This window comes from Phyllostomus hastatus, unplaced genomic scaffold, assembly GCF_019186645.2.
Source record: "Phyllostomus hastatus isolate PE091 unplaced genomic scaffold, TTU_PhHast_1.1 phas_contig_65, whole genome shotgun sequence".
Classification (NCBI taxonomy): Eukaryota; Metazoa; Chordata; class Mammalia; order Chiroptera; family Phyllostomidae; genus Phyllostomus; species Phyllostomus hastatus.
The window spans coordinates 1,676,378-1,689,639 of NW_025333932.1; the positions used below are offsets into that span (position 1 = coordinate 1,676,378).

General features: G+C 35.4%; 1 protein-coding gene across 2 annotated transcripts in view; it reads left to right on the top strand.

Annotated features, from left to right (window-relative positions):
* The window catches only part of PRKDC (protein kinase, DNA-activated, catalytic subunit), a 199,660-nt gene that overhangs the window by 53,503 nt on the left and 132,895 nt on the right, over nucleotides 1-13,262 (top strand). For both annotated transcript variants that reach the window (XM_045849401.1, XM_045849402.1), the window contains 3 exons: nucleotides 379-531; nucleotides 5,329-5,436; nucleotides 7,971-8,197. In XM_045849401.1, coding sequence (XP_045705357.1) covers nucleotides 379-531; nucleotides 5,329-5,436; nucleotides 7,971-8,197 — 488 coding nt within the window. The remainder of the gene's footprint in view (nucleotides 1-378; nucleotides 532-5,328; nucleotides 5,437-7,970; nucleotides 8,198-13,262) is intronic.

Consider the following 13,262-nt stretch of genomic DNA (forward strand, 5'->3'; position numbering starts at 1 on the left):
CAACCAAGGAGACTAGAAACATATAATTTCAGGTTTTTCTTTTAATTTGCAAATTTTCAGAATGCTTCAAATATTCATTAAAGTAGTCACAATTGAAAATGTGCTAACAAATAAAGCAAAGTTCTGCAATATGGGAGCATTGAAATATATTTCTTATGAATGTATTAATCTCAATATCTGAAGCTTCTAAATTTCAATGAACTCAAGTAAAGATTGAAGTGAATAGAAAAGCATTAATTTTATACAAGAAGTGCTTCTTCTAGTTAATTTGTGTTTGGATATGATAGTTGTTTTTTAAAGGGCTAAACTGAGTATTATTTCAAAATGTTCTTGTTAACTTGAAAAATTAAACTTTTTTGAACTCCTGGCCTATTTTAGGTTGCAGCTTGTGAACTTTTACACAGCATGGTTATGTTTATGTTGGGAAAAGCCACTCAAATACCTGAAGGTGGTCAGGGTTCCGCACCCATGTACCAACTCTATAAGCGAACTTTTCCTGTGCTACTTCAACTTGCATGTGATGTAGATCAAGTAAGTGATTGATTTTGAATCTGAAACAATTGCAAAAAAATTTTTTTAAGTTCTTTCTAGTTCAGTGAACATTAGATTTTGCTTCACATTAGAATCACCTAGGGATCTTTTTAAAAAGTGCTGCTGCCTGGTTGCTACCCCAGACTCAGATTTAATCCCTCAGGAATTTGATCTGGGGATCCTGGCTTTTAAAGGTTGTCCTGGTGGTTTTTCACATGCCACAAAGTTTGGGAATCGTTGTTCTGGTTAGGATTGAGTCTAGGCATCTAAAGCTGAATTAACCATTGCCCCTCACATGTAGGAACTCATACAGTAGTCATGAAAGAGATTGGAAATGTTGGCAAATGGCCTGTTTCTGGACAAATTCTTACTGATGTCATGAAGCAGAAAACAGTGGAATTCTCAGTTTACTTTATTAAGCTCGCATAACTCTGATATCAGGGTACACAGATAAAAAAGAAAATGAAAAACTCATAAATATAAATGGAAAAATCTTCAATATGTATATGAATGAATACAATCCAGCAGTACTGAGTTGCACCATGATTAAACAGGATTTTTGGTTAGAACTGGAAATTTACCACAGAAAGGATTTCAGGAGCATTGCCCTTCTCCGTAGAAGCCCAAAGGGCATTTGTTAGCTCCTGGTAAACTAGGGATAGTTCACTATTAATCTTAATATGATAAAGAATGTCTACCTGAACGTCACAAATCACACCCAGTCCCGAAGCACCAGTGCTGCTTTCTGCTTTGGCTTGGACAGAGCCTTTGGTGAACAGTGATGTGACCTATTCATAGGTGCCTCCAGCACCTGCAGGAGCAGCGCCTATGGCTTGGAGTTGTTGGTTGCTCAGTATAGCTTCACTTACATTTAGTTCGTTATTTACAGTGGTTACTGTCTGGGCTTCTCAACTCAGGCTGTGAGTTTCCTGAGGGTAGGGACATTAGAAAGGAAGGAGAAAAGATTATTATTTGTAATACAGTTTTTTAACAGTCTGGAAATCTCAAGGGTATTAACTGATAAACTCTAAGCATTAATAAAGCTGGAAGCTGATAAATTCTTGTATATCAGTATCATCATATGTGTCATGTATTACTATTGACCACTTGAAAAATATATTTACAACATCCCATTCATAATAGATTTTACACACACGCATGAGGTCTGTCCGGAAAAAGTCCAGCCATTGTTAGTAGAACAAGAATGGTTTGTGCAACACCTATGTAACCTGGCAGCCAAGGAGAATGGACTGGAATGCACATGTGTGAACAATGATGCCTTCATTGTACTAGTCAGTGGGGGCAGTAGACACTATTGAGTGAGCATGGGTATGAGCAGCCATCATATTCAAAATGACTGAGCGAGTAGAGCAACAAATCTGCATAAAATTTTGTGTTAAGCTCAAGCATTCCTCTATAGAAACTGTTCAGATGATTTAGAAGGTCACAGCTATGGGCAGCTGGTGATTGATAGCTTTATCATGACCAGGTGCCTGTTCATGCATCATGTCTCCTACAGAGGTTTTTGGCAAAACATCAAATCACCCAGATGACTCAACCTCTCTGCAGTCCAGATTTGGCACCCTGTGACTGCTGGCTTTTCCCAAAACTGAAGTCACCTTTGATAGGAAAGATATTTCAGACCATTGATAAGATTCAGGAAGATACAGCAGGGCACCTGATGGGGATTGGGAGAACTGTATGAGGTACCATGGTGCCAACTTTGAAGGGGACTGAGGTGTCATTGTCCTAAGTATAATGTTTCTTGTATCTTCTTCAGTAAGTGTCTCTATTTTTCATGTTACATGGTTGGGTACCTTCTGGACAAACCTCATGTATCTCTCTATCTATCTCTATCTATCTATCTATCTATCTATCTATCTATACATACACGTAGTCTAGGCATAAATTTCCACATGTTAGGCAAACATTTTATGAATATAAAATGAATATGTTTTGTAGACGTTAGAAGAATCAATGTTGAAAGACATTGCCAGATCTTCCCAAATCACTCAGTGTTTGGTAGCATTGCAGCAAAAAGCCACAGTTAAGTTCATTTTGAACCTAAAAAGTACTCTGAAAGAATAATTGCTTGAACCTAACTGAGAAACATTTTGAAAGGGTAGAGTACTGAAGGGAGTCTTACCCTAACAGATGTTAAAAAGAAGCCACATTGATTTTAACAGGGTTGAACTACTGCACAGATAATTTAGTAGGAGTATCTGGTGGTTAGGAAGTGGATCCGTACATGCGTAAAGATGGTAAATTTGGTAGAAAGGACATTTTAAGTTAGTGAGAAATGGGTCATTTACTAAATCATATTAGGCCAGGTGACTAACATGAAAAACTAATCTCAAATTTAAAAGATTTAGAGGGAAAAACAAACTAAATATATTATAGAAAAATTAATGAATTTATAGCATCTGTCTGTATCTTGATTGGGTTAGACTTTTTCATTGATAAAATACTTTAATATAACAACAATGAAGCTAAAAATGAAACTCCACATTGTCACCTCTTTCTCACTCTTATTCCCCAACACATTTTTACAAATGTGTGTATATTTTGTTTTGTTTTTTTAAAATAGGATCATAGCATTCAAAAATGATTTTTTTTTTACAAAATTTGATTTGTATAGATTTTGTTATTACATTAAAGATAGATTACCAAAAAATTGTCCTTTCATAAAGTTTGTATAGGGAGATTTTCCTATGAGATATTGAAGGAAAATATATAGAAGAAATATGCTAATATAGTGATAATTTGACTTTACAAATGTTTAAAACTACCAAATAGCACAAAACCACAATTTTAACATACACATTGTGGGAAGAATGTTTTTGCTATATTCTACTGAAGATACAAGATCTAAAAATAGGCAATGGATTAAAAAACAAAAATAGATAGCCTATAAAGAAATATATATGGCCAATGAACTATTTAAAAACATTTAACTTTTTTAGTAAAAAAAAAGAAATTAAAATGATATTGCTTTCAGCTTTTGTCAAGTATTTGTCAAGTATTTTAAAAATTGACAGTGTTGATATTGCCAAGCACATAGGGAAAGGGCCCTGTGAATTCTGGCTGGTGAGAGTGTAGATTTGCATGCACTCTATGCAGACAGAGCATAAGGCTCAGTAACCTGCAGCCCTTGCCCAGCAGTTTCATTCCCAGCAATGTACTCCGAGTAGTGTGTATAAGACATTTCACTGATTTCTTTCTGTTAGTCACACATTAGAAATACCTGCAGTTCTAATAGCAAGAATTGGGTAACTGGATCATTGGCATCCATATATGAGATATTGGGCAGCTAATAAAAATATTGATAGAGCTTATGTATTTATAAGGAAAATATTCAAAATTAAGAGGAAAAGTGGTTACAAAAAAGTATATTTATTTTTACACACATGTATGTATATATACATGTATATACATACTTTTGTGTATAAGTAAAATATTTTGAAAGTTAACAGCAATTTTGAATGTTAACAGTGTTTACCTTAGAGGGGATAAGATTGTAGATGAATGGCTTTCTACATTTTCTACAATTCCTCTAAGGGGTGTATATGTGTGTTGTATGTATGTAGACATACAAAGGTGTCTTATGTACTCAGGATAAAAGAGTGTAATTCTTTTGAAGAAAACAGTGATACCTTAAGACCAGTTTAGATTTTCAAACTGAAAGGTAAGACCCTTTTATTTTGATTAATCCTAAAAATTACTCCAAAGGAAGACTAGAAAGACTTTTTTTGTTACTAGAACCATGTCTAGGTACAAGAGGTCTGTGTTGTTTGGTCTGAGTCCTGAGACATCTTACGTGGTTTTTGAGGTGGTAGTTCTCATACCACGATGCTTCATTCTTGAAGTATTAGTTGGGAAATAAAACCCTCCTGGATTTCTAGGGCTCCTGTGGGAGCCCTAGTCTTGGAAGATGCAGAAATGTATAATGTTTAAATACAGGGAATGTTTGTCTTCACTTTCACTACAGACATTTCACTCTTCATATATAATGAGGGTTAGATTTGTCTAGGTAAGTGCTCTGATCCAAAAGAATAATAAACTTCCTCTCTCCCAAGATGCTCACATGGTCACATCAGACTAGGCCACTTAAGTTAACTCCCAAGGTTCCAGAAAGATAAGCACTGTTTCCTTGGGTGTTTCCTTTTTGAAGGGAGTGGCCCAGGTGAGGAGACACTGTGGATAGTAAAAGCCAGAGACCCACAGGGCTCTCTGGCCCCTAGAGAGACTTTGTTTACATTCTGGAAGTTAAAAGTGAGAACTCAGGATCTTTTCCATCTTATCTCCAAGGAGTAAGGATTTTTCTTCTTCCTTTGGGCCGTATTGGGAGAGGCAGGTGTCTTCTCCAAAGATACAGATTTTGAAGTGTAGCTTTCTTTTTGTCTCTGCACGTGTGTGAATTTGAGCATAGGGAATCATGCACTCATTATTTGCTTTTTAGTTAAATAATGATAATGTCTCTGATCCATAATGCCTCAAGGGCATGTTCAAGATCAAATTAATAAAGATGAATATTTTTTAAAAATCTACCCTAAATTGCCCTTTTACTTAGATGAACAATGAGTTAGTTGTAGTATGTATATTTTTCCTTGTTGAACTTCTAGGGAGGAGAAATGGGAAGAATCTGCTCATTATACTGTAGAATTTAACTGGAAAAGGAAACTAATAAAACCATGTTAGTATTATCACTTAATTTGGCCTCTGCCATATATGAAACTCTTTTCCAATATAAAATTACTTTAATGTGAAGAAAATAAACTCTAGTATTTTTTTCTTCAGGTGACAAGACAGCTATATGAGCCACTAGTTATGCAACTGATTCACTGGTTCACTAACAATAAGAAATTTGAAAGTCAGGATACTGTCGCCTTACTAGAAACAATATTGGTGAGTAATGGCTGATTCTTTTCCTGCTACTCTAATTGACTAGCTATATTTTAATGTATATTTAGTTCTTTTCACAAAGTTACCAGTCAAGATACCAAAATAATAACATTTAGCTGGATCATATTATCTTTTTTTCTTTTGAGAACTGGTGAAATGGCATTTTAATAATCAGGATACCGTATTTATTTGCTTAAGTGATACTTTTAAACCTCTGCAAGCAAATACTCACATTTTACTTGTTTTCTGATTTTTGGGAGAATGGTTATAAATTTGATAAACTTCATCTATGTTAAGGCTGTGGTTGGGGGTTGAAGGTGGAAGGAGTAAAAATGTTCTTTCATCAGAATTGTAGTACCCTTCTTTCAAAAAATATCTATAGTAGAATAATTCACTTTAGAGTAAAAGGATTTTTTGAGCTTATCCAGTTTTCTCCTGCATTCAGATTCAACAACTAACGGAACTTTAGAAATAGCCGTTCACCATTTACTTAAAACTGTCCTGAGACTATAGAGGTAGAATATTAAGATTTGATCACAGGTGCATTAAAGGTAGAAAAAATGAGGTTAACTAAAGCCGTAGTGTCTTTTGACATTTTATTATAATTTCTGAACTCATACAAATAACTTTAAATTTGACTCACTAAATGTCATTTATTTGATTTTCCCCATCATCTTAGCTTATAATTTTTATTTTACCATGTATTGACTTGGAATGAAAAAAGCCGGTTAAACATATAGTAAATTCATCCAAACAATGTCCTTCACTTCCATGTTTTTGCAAATTGATTCCAGTTTGAATCTGTGTGTTACTTTCTGTTTAGTTTGAGATAAGCCAGAGGAAATAGGGAATTTAACAAGGGCATCCAGACAGAGAAAATAAAGGCATTAGGTGGTTGGTGAGTTTGTGAGGAATTAGGTGTTTTGAGTTTTGCTTGCATTGGAACATTGTGCAAGGTGGGGCTGGGAAGGTATATTGGGGCAAAATAGCAGAACATTGTGGATACGGTGAACATACATTCTAGTTTGTCCAGGACAGTCCTGGTTATGCCTGTTGTGTATGTAATTATTGATAGTACTTCTTTCACTCTTGAGGTGACCCTTATTGGATGGATGCCATGTTGTAGGGAGTGGGGAGTTACTGTACACTTTTATTTGGATAGTGACATAATTATACCTATGGTTTATTTCTCTGTGGTATCTACCAGGGAATCCTGCCTATAATAAACACATTGAATTACTTTTTAAAGTTTAAAGCAACTTTGTAACAAGCCCAATACTGAAAATAACAGAATAATGAATTCATAAACTGTTATATTCATACTACACTGCAATAAAAATGAACTGGTGACACGTAATATCTGGATGAGTCTAAAAAACATCAAGTTGAATAAAAGAAGCCAGACACAAGAGTAGGTACAGAGTGACCCCATTTACATAAGTTCAGTATAGACTACCTTTTACTTAGAAATTAGCACTCTGACTTTTATTATCATAGATTAGCTTTGTGTATATTGAACTTCATGTAAGCATATTAAATTAAATTTAATTTCTGGCTAATTTGCATTCATATTGATTTATTCTAATGTTTCTATTCGGAAGTTTCAGTTTTAGCTATTTTTTCCTCTTTTGAACCTTGAAATTAGCTTAAGTAAGGGCTTCAGAAAGAAACCAGGTAAGATAATAATAATATAAAATGAGACACTTGAGGAAAGAAAAGATAAAGGAGGAAATGTAAAGTCAGCAATACAGCACTCCAGTGAAAGAGCATGTCTTCTATTAAGAACTGTTTCTTTCCTAATGTGAACACATACACTGTATACTTCTACTCTGAGAAGCGATAAATAACACCTCTTCACATTTTCATAGATTACTACCTTCTTGGATTCTAATCAACACTGTAATCAAAGATTTTGCATGTAGCAAATATCTGGGGGTATTAGGCAGAAAGTACTCCCTTATTTCAGTATTCAATGTACTTTTTCAAGTTAAACTTTTTCTTTATAGATCTGAGAGGAAATAATACCTATGGGAAACAAAAAGCATTCAAATTTCCTTAGGTGTTTTTTTCAGGTATTTAGAGATTGTGCCTTTATGGAGACTGCCCTTATAGAAAGTTATGTTTTCAAAACCACATCTCCATGTGATTTTTCTTTATTTAGCAGTACAATTTCTTTGGAACTGGCAAGGGTCTATTCTCTTTAACCTCAATAAATAAAGCATCTCAGATACTATTATAAGGTCAAATCAACAAAAATTTCTAGGATGCAGTCATTGTGTTGCTTCAGGGAAAGGGAAGACTGCTTTGTTGTTGTTACTTATTAAAGTATTCCCTTTTTTAATGGATTTTTCAGTCTGGATTTTTAAAAAGAAAGTGTTGTTATGTCAAAAGGAAATTATTAGAATTTAGATTCTAGACATATTGGTATTACAAGAGTTTATTTTTTCTTGAATAGTGCTATACATTTGTATAATATATTCTAATTATGCTCAGAGACTCACCAGGGTATTCAGTTATTATTTTATGCTTTGTTTTAGGATGGAATTGTGGACCCCATTGACAGTACTTTGAGAGATTTTTGTGGTCGGTGTATTCAAGAATTCCTCAAATGGTCCATTAAACAGACAACACCACAGCAGCAGGAGAAAAGTTCAGTAAACACCAAATCACTTTTTAAGCGACTGTATAGCTTTGCACTTCACCCCAATGCTTTCAAGAGGCTAGGAGCATCACTTGCTTTTAATAATATCTACAAGGAATTCAGGTAAGTAAGCCACATGACAGGAGAGAGTGTAAAACAAGTTCTTCAAATTACCTGTATTGATTTGGAAAAGTTACTTGGTGTTTTTGTGTTCATGTATTCATATATCAAGTATTTAGTAAGTGCATGCTGAATGCAATACTGTTTTCTGGGGATTAAAACAATAATAAAATGTAGTTGGTAGTCATGAAGCGCAAAGTGCTGAGAAATGCATACAAACATAATACCACAGTAGTCTTTTAAATAAAACAAAAGACATCCTACAGTATGAGTATGGTTTTGGAGCACCAGAACCAAGTATCTAACACAGTGTGAGTAAGTTAGGGAAGGCTTCCTATAGCGTTTGTACTTGAAATGAGACTAAAGGAAAAATGAAAACCAGCTAGAGCATTTCAGATATGAAATATAATAGTAAATAAGAAGATAAAGACATTTTATATTTGTGCAGACAATGGAGTTTGAAGCTTGGAAGGGAACATAGTGAGGCCAACCAGGAGCCTTTGTCTGTTGAGTAAAGAAACACAGGTTACTTTTAGTGATGACAAGTCTAGAGTATGGGAACAGGGAGTGGCGTGGTTAGATTTCCTACTAAATTCACCTGCTGATAGCTGTATGGACTGTGAATCTGAGTGGGACAAGACTGAGAGCCAATGAAGGTACTGCTGTAAAAGACCAAGAAAAGATAATTAGTCCTTGACCTAAAGTGATAGTTGTATTTAATTATTTATTCATTCAATTAGCTTATTAACATTTCTATTTCATAATTTATAATTATATTTTATAATTTATATTTAACTTATTAAAAATATTATATGCCATATATGACAAAGCCTCAGCTAATAACATACTCAGTGGCAAAAAACCTGAAAGCTTTACCTCTAAGATTTGGAACAGACAAGGATAACCACTCTCACCACTGTTATTGAACATAGTACTGCAAGTCCTATCCAGAGCAATCAGGTAACAGGAACAAATAAAAGGCATCCAAATAGGGAATGAAGTAAAATTGCTATTTTTGTAGATGACACAATTCTTTTTTTTTTTTTTTAAGATTTTATTTATTTATTTTTAGAGAGGGAAGGGAGGGAGAAAGAGAGACAGAGAGAAACATCAATGTGTGGTTGCTGGGGGCCATGGCCTGCAACCCAGGCATGTGCCCTGACTGGGAATCGAACCTGCGATGCTTTGGTTCGCAGCCCGTGCTCAATCCACTGAGATACGCCAGCCAGTGCGACACAATTCTTTATAAAGTAAACCCCAAGGCCACCAAAAAAATATTACAAATAGTAAATAAATGTAGTGAATTTGAAGGATACAAAAATCAATGTACAAAAATCTGTTGTGTTCCTGTATACCAACAAATGAAAAAAAAATTTTTCAGAAAAAAATTCCATTTCCAACTGCAACAAAAAGAATGAAATACCTAGGAATAGATTTAACGAAGGATATGAAAAATCTATATACTGAGAACTATGAGACATTGCTGAAAAAATTGAGGAAGACACAGAAAGAAATGGAAAGATATCCATGTTCATGGAATGAAAGAATTAACATAGTTAAAATGGCCATATTACCCAAAGCAATATACCGATTTAATACAATCCCCATCAAAATCCAAATGACATTTTTCAAGGATATAGTACAAAAAAATCATCAAATTTGTATGGAACAACCAAAGATCCCAAATAGCTAAAGCAGTCCTGAAAAAAAAAAGAACAAAGCTGGATATATCATACTCCCTGACTTAAAGTTATACTACAAAGCTATTACCATAGCTTTTATTACCACTCAAAACAGTATAGCCCTCACTGGTGTGGCTTAATGAATTGAGCACTGGATTGTGAAGCAAAACAGTATGTTTTGGTGGGAAAACGGGCACATAGACCAATGGGACAAAATTAGGAGCCCAGAAATAAACACACATATATGGGTAACTACTTTTCAACAAAGGAGCCAAAAATATATGGTGGAGAAAAGAAAGCCTATTCAATAAATGGTGCTGGGGAAATTGGAAGGGTACATGCAAAAGCATGAAAATTGCATGTTAATTTTTGCTGTACACAAAAATTAACTCAAAATGGATCAATGACCCAAATATAAGATCTGAAGCAACAAAATACATAGAAGAAAACATAGGCACTAATCTTAAAGACCTTAGTCTCAAGGATTTTATGAATTTGACCCCAATTGCAAGAGAAGTAAAAGCCAAAATAAGTGAATGACACTGCATCAAAATAAAAGGTTTTGGACAGCAACAGAAAACTACAAAGAAACACAACCAGCCAAATGACAGAAGATACTTGCAAATAATATCTTTGATAAGGTGCTGATATCCAAAATACTATATTAAGAACTAATAGAACTCAACAACAAAAAAAGAAACAATCTAATTAAAAATTGGTCGAGGACCAAAACAGGCACTTTTCCCAAGAGACATACAGATGGCCAACAAATATATGAAAAGATGCTCAACATCATTAGTATAAGAAATGCAAAATCAAAACCATAATGAGATACACCTCATACCTGTTAGAATGAATGTAATCAACAAAACAAGAAATAAAAAGTGTTGGAGGGGCTGTGGAGAAAAAGGAAACCTCATACTCTGCCAGAAACGTAAATTGGTGCTGCCACTATGGAAAACAATATGGAGGTTTTTCAGAAAGTTAAGAATAGAGCTACCATATAACCCAGCAGTCCCTCTTCTGGATATCTACCTGAAAAATTTGCAACATTTATTTGAACAAAAACATGTACCTCTTTGTTCATTGTAGCATTGTTCAGGGTAGCTAAGATACAGAAACAACCTAAGCATCCTTCGATGGGTGATTGGATAAAAAAGATGTAGTACATATATACAATGGAATACTACTCAGTCATAAGAAAGATGGACTACTGCCATTTGCAACAACATCAATGGATCTTGAGAGTACCATGCTAAGGGAGATGAGTCAGATGGAAAAGAAAAAGAACCATATGATTTCTATCATATGTGGGATATAAAACAGAAAGCAACAAATGATCAAACAAACTCAGATATAGGCAACCATATTATAGTTACCAGGAGGGAAGGAGGTCAAATATACGGTGATGGGACCCAGCTGGGTTGTTCAGTTGTAGTATTTTCTAGTATACCAAATAGTTGTAGGTTCGATTCCCAGTCAGGGCATATACTTAGGTTGTGGTCTGATTCCTGTTTGGAGTCCTATGGAAGGCAATCAATCAGTGTTTTCTCCCACATCAATATTTTTTTTTCTCTCTCTGTAAAAAATAAAAAATCAATGAACATATCCTCAGGTGAGGAATATATGTATGTTTTACATATATATATATATATGTATTACAGAATTACATACTTGAAAATTATATAATGGTATTAACCACTGTTACTGAAATAAATTTAATAAAAATATTTAAAAATATGTGCCAAAGACTGCTGACTTAAAAAATGTAGCCCACCATGAAGCTTGCATTTAAGAAAGAGAGATAATTGGACTGCTGGCCAACATGGAGGCATAGGTAGATACACTTTGCCTCTTCACACAACCAAAAGAATGACAACAACAAATTTAAAAACAGAAAACAACCAAAACTGCCAGAAAATTGAACTGTATAGAAGTCTGACAACCAAGGAGTTAAAGAAGAAACCTTCATTCAGACTGGTAGGAGGGGCAGAGATAGGCAGCCAGGGTGCTGATATCCAAAATACTATACTTTGGAAGAGAATGTGTGGCAAGGCAGCAGCTGGAGGACTGGGTGGGTGAGGCAGTGGCTGGCAGTCCCACACTTGCATGTGGATAAGCCAGGAGGAACAGCTGGGGAGTGAGACAGACCGCACAACCCAGGGTTCCAATGTGGGGAAATTAAGCCTCAAAACCTGCGGCTGTAAAAACCTCTGGGGCTTGCAGTGGTGGGAAAAACTCCCAGCCTCACAGGAGTTTGTTGGAGAGACCACAGGCTCGTAGAACATACACAGACCCACCCACCCAGGAATCAGCACCAGAAGGGCCCAGTTTACTTGTGGGTAGCAGTAGAAGTGACTGAAAGCTGGCCAGAGCCAAGCAAGTGGCACTCTTCCCTCTCTGACTCCTCCCCCACATATAGCACCACAATGTAGCCCTGGCAAATACCTAAGGCTCTGCCCTTTGGTACATAACAGGTGTGCCAATACAAGAAATGTGGCCCAAATGGAAGTACAGATCAAAACTCCAAAAATGACTAAGCACTGAAGAGAAAGCCAACATATCAAATGAGGAGTTCAAAATACTGGTAATCAGGATGCTCACAGAAATGGTTGAGTATGGTCGCAATATGGAGTAAAATGTGAAGGCTATGAAAAGTGAAATAAAGGAAAATGTACAGGGAACCAACAGTGACAGGAAGGTAACTGGGACTCACATCAGCAGTTTGGAGCAGAAGGAAGAAATAAACATTCAAACAAAAGAATGAAGAAACAAGAATTTAAAACAATGAGGTGAGGCATAGGAACCTCCAGGACAACTTTAAACGTTCCAATATTTGAATCATAGGGGTGCCAGAGGAGAAGAGGAAGAGCAAGAAATTGAAACTTATTTGAAAAAGTAATGAAGGAGAACTTCTCTGATCTGGCAAAGGAAATAGACTTTCAGGAAGTCCAGGAAGCTCAGACTGTCTCCAAAAAGTTGGACCCAAGGAAGCACACACCCAAGGCACATCATAATTACATTACCCAAGATTAAAGATAAGGAGAGAATCTTAAAAACATCAAGAGAAAAGGAGACAGTTACCTAAAAAGGAGTTCCCATAAGACTATCAGCTGATCTATCAAAAGAAGCCTTACTGGGAAGAATGGGCTGGAAAGAAGTAATTGAAGTCACGAAAGGCAAGGACCTATATCCAAGATTACTCTATCCAGTAAAGCTGTCATTCAGAAGGGAAGGGCAAGGTAAAGTGCTTCCCAGAAAAAGTCAAGTTAAAGGAGTTCATCATCACCAAGTCCTTGTTATATGAAATGTTAAAGAGACTTATCTAAGAAAAAGAAGAAGATCAAAACTCTGGACAGTAAAATGACAACAAAAACAACTCTCAA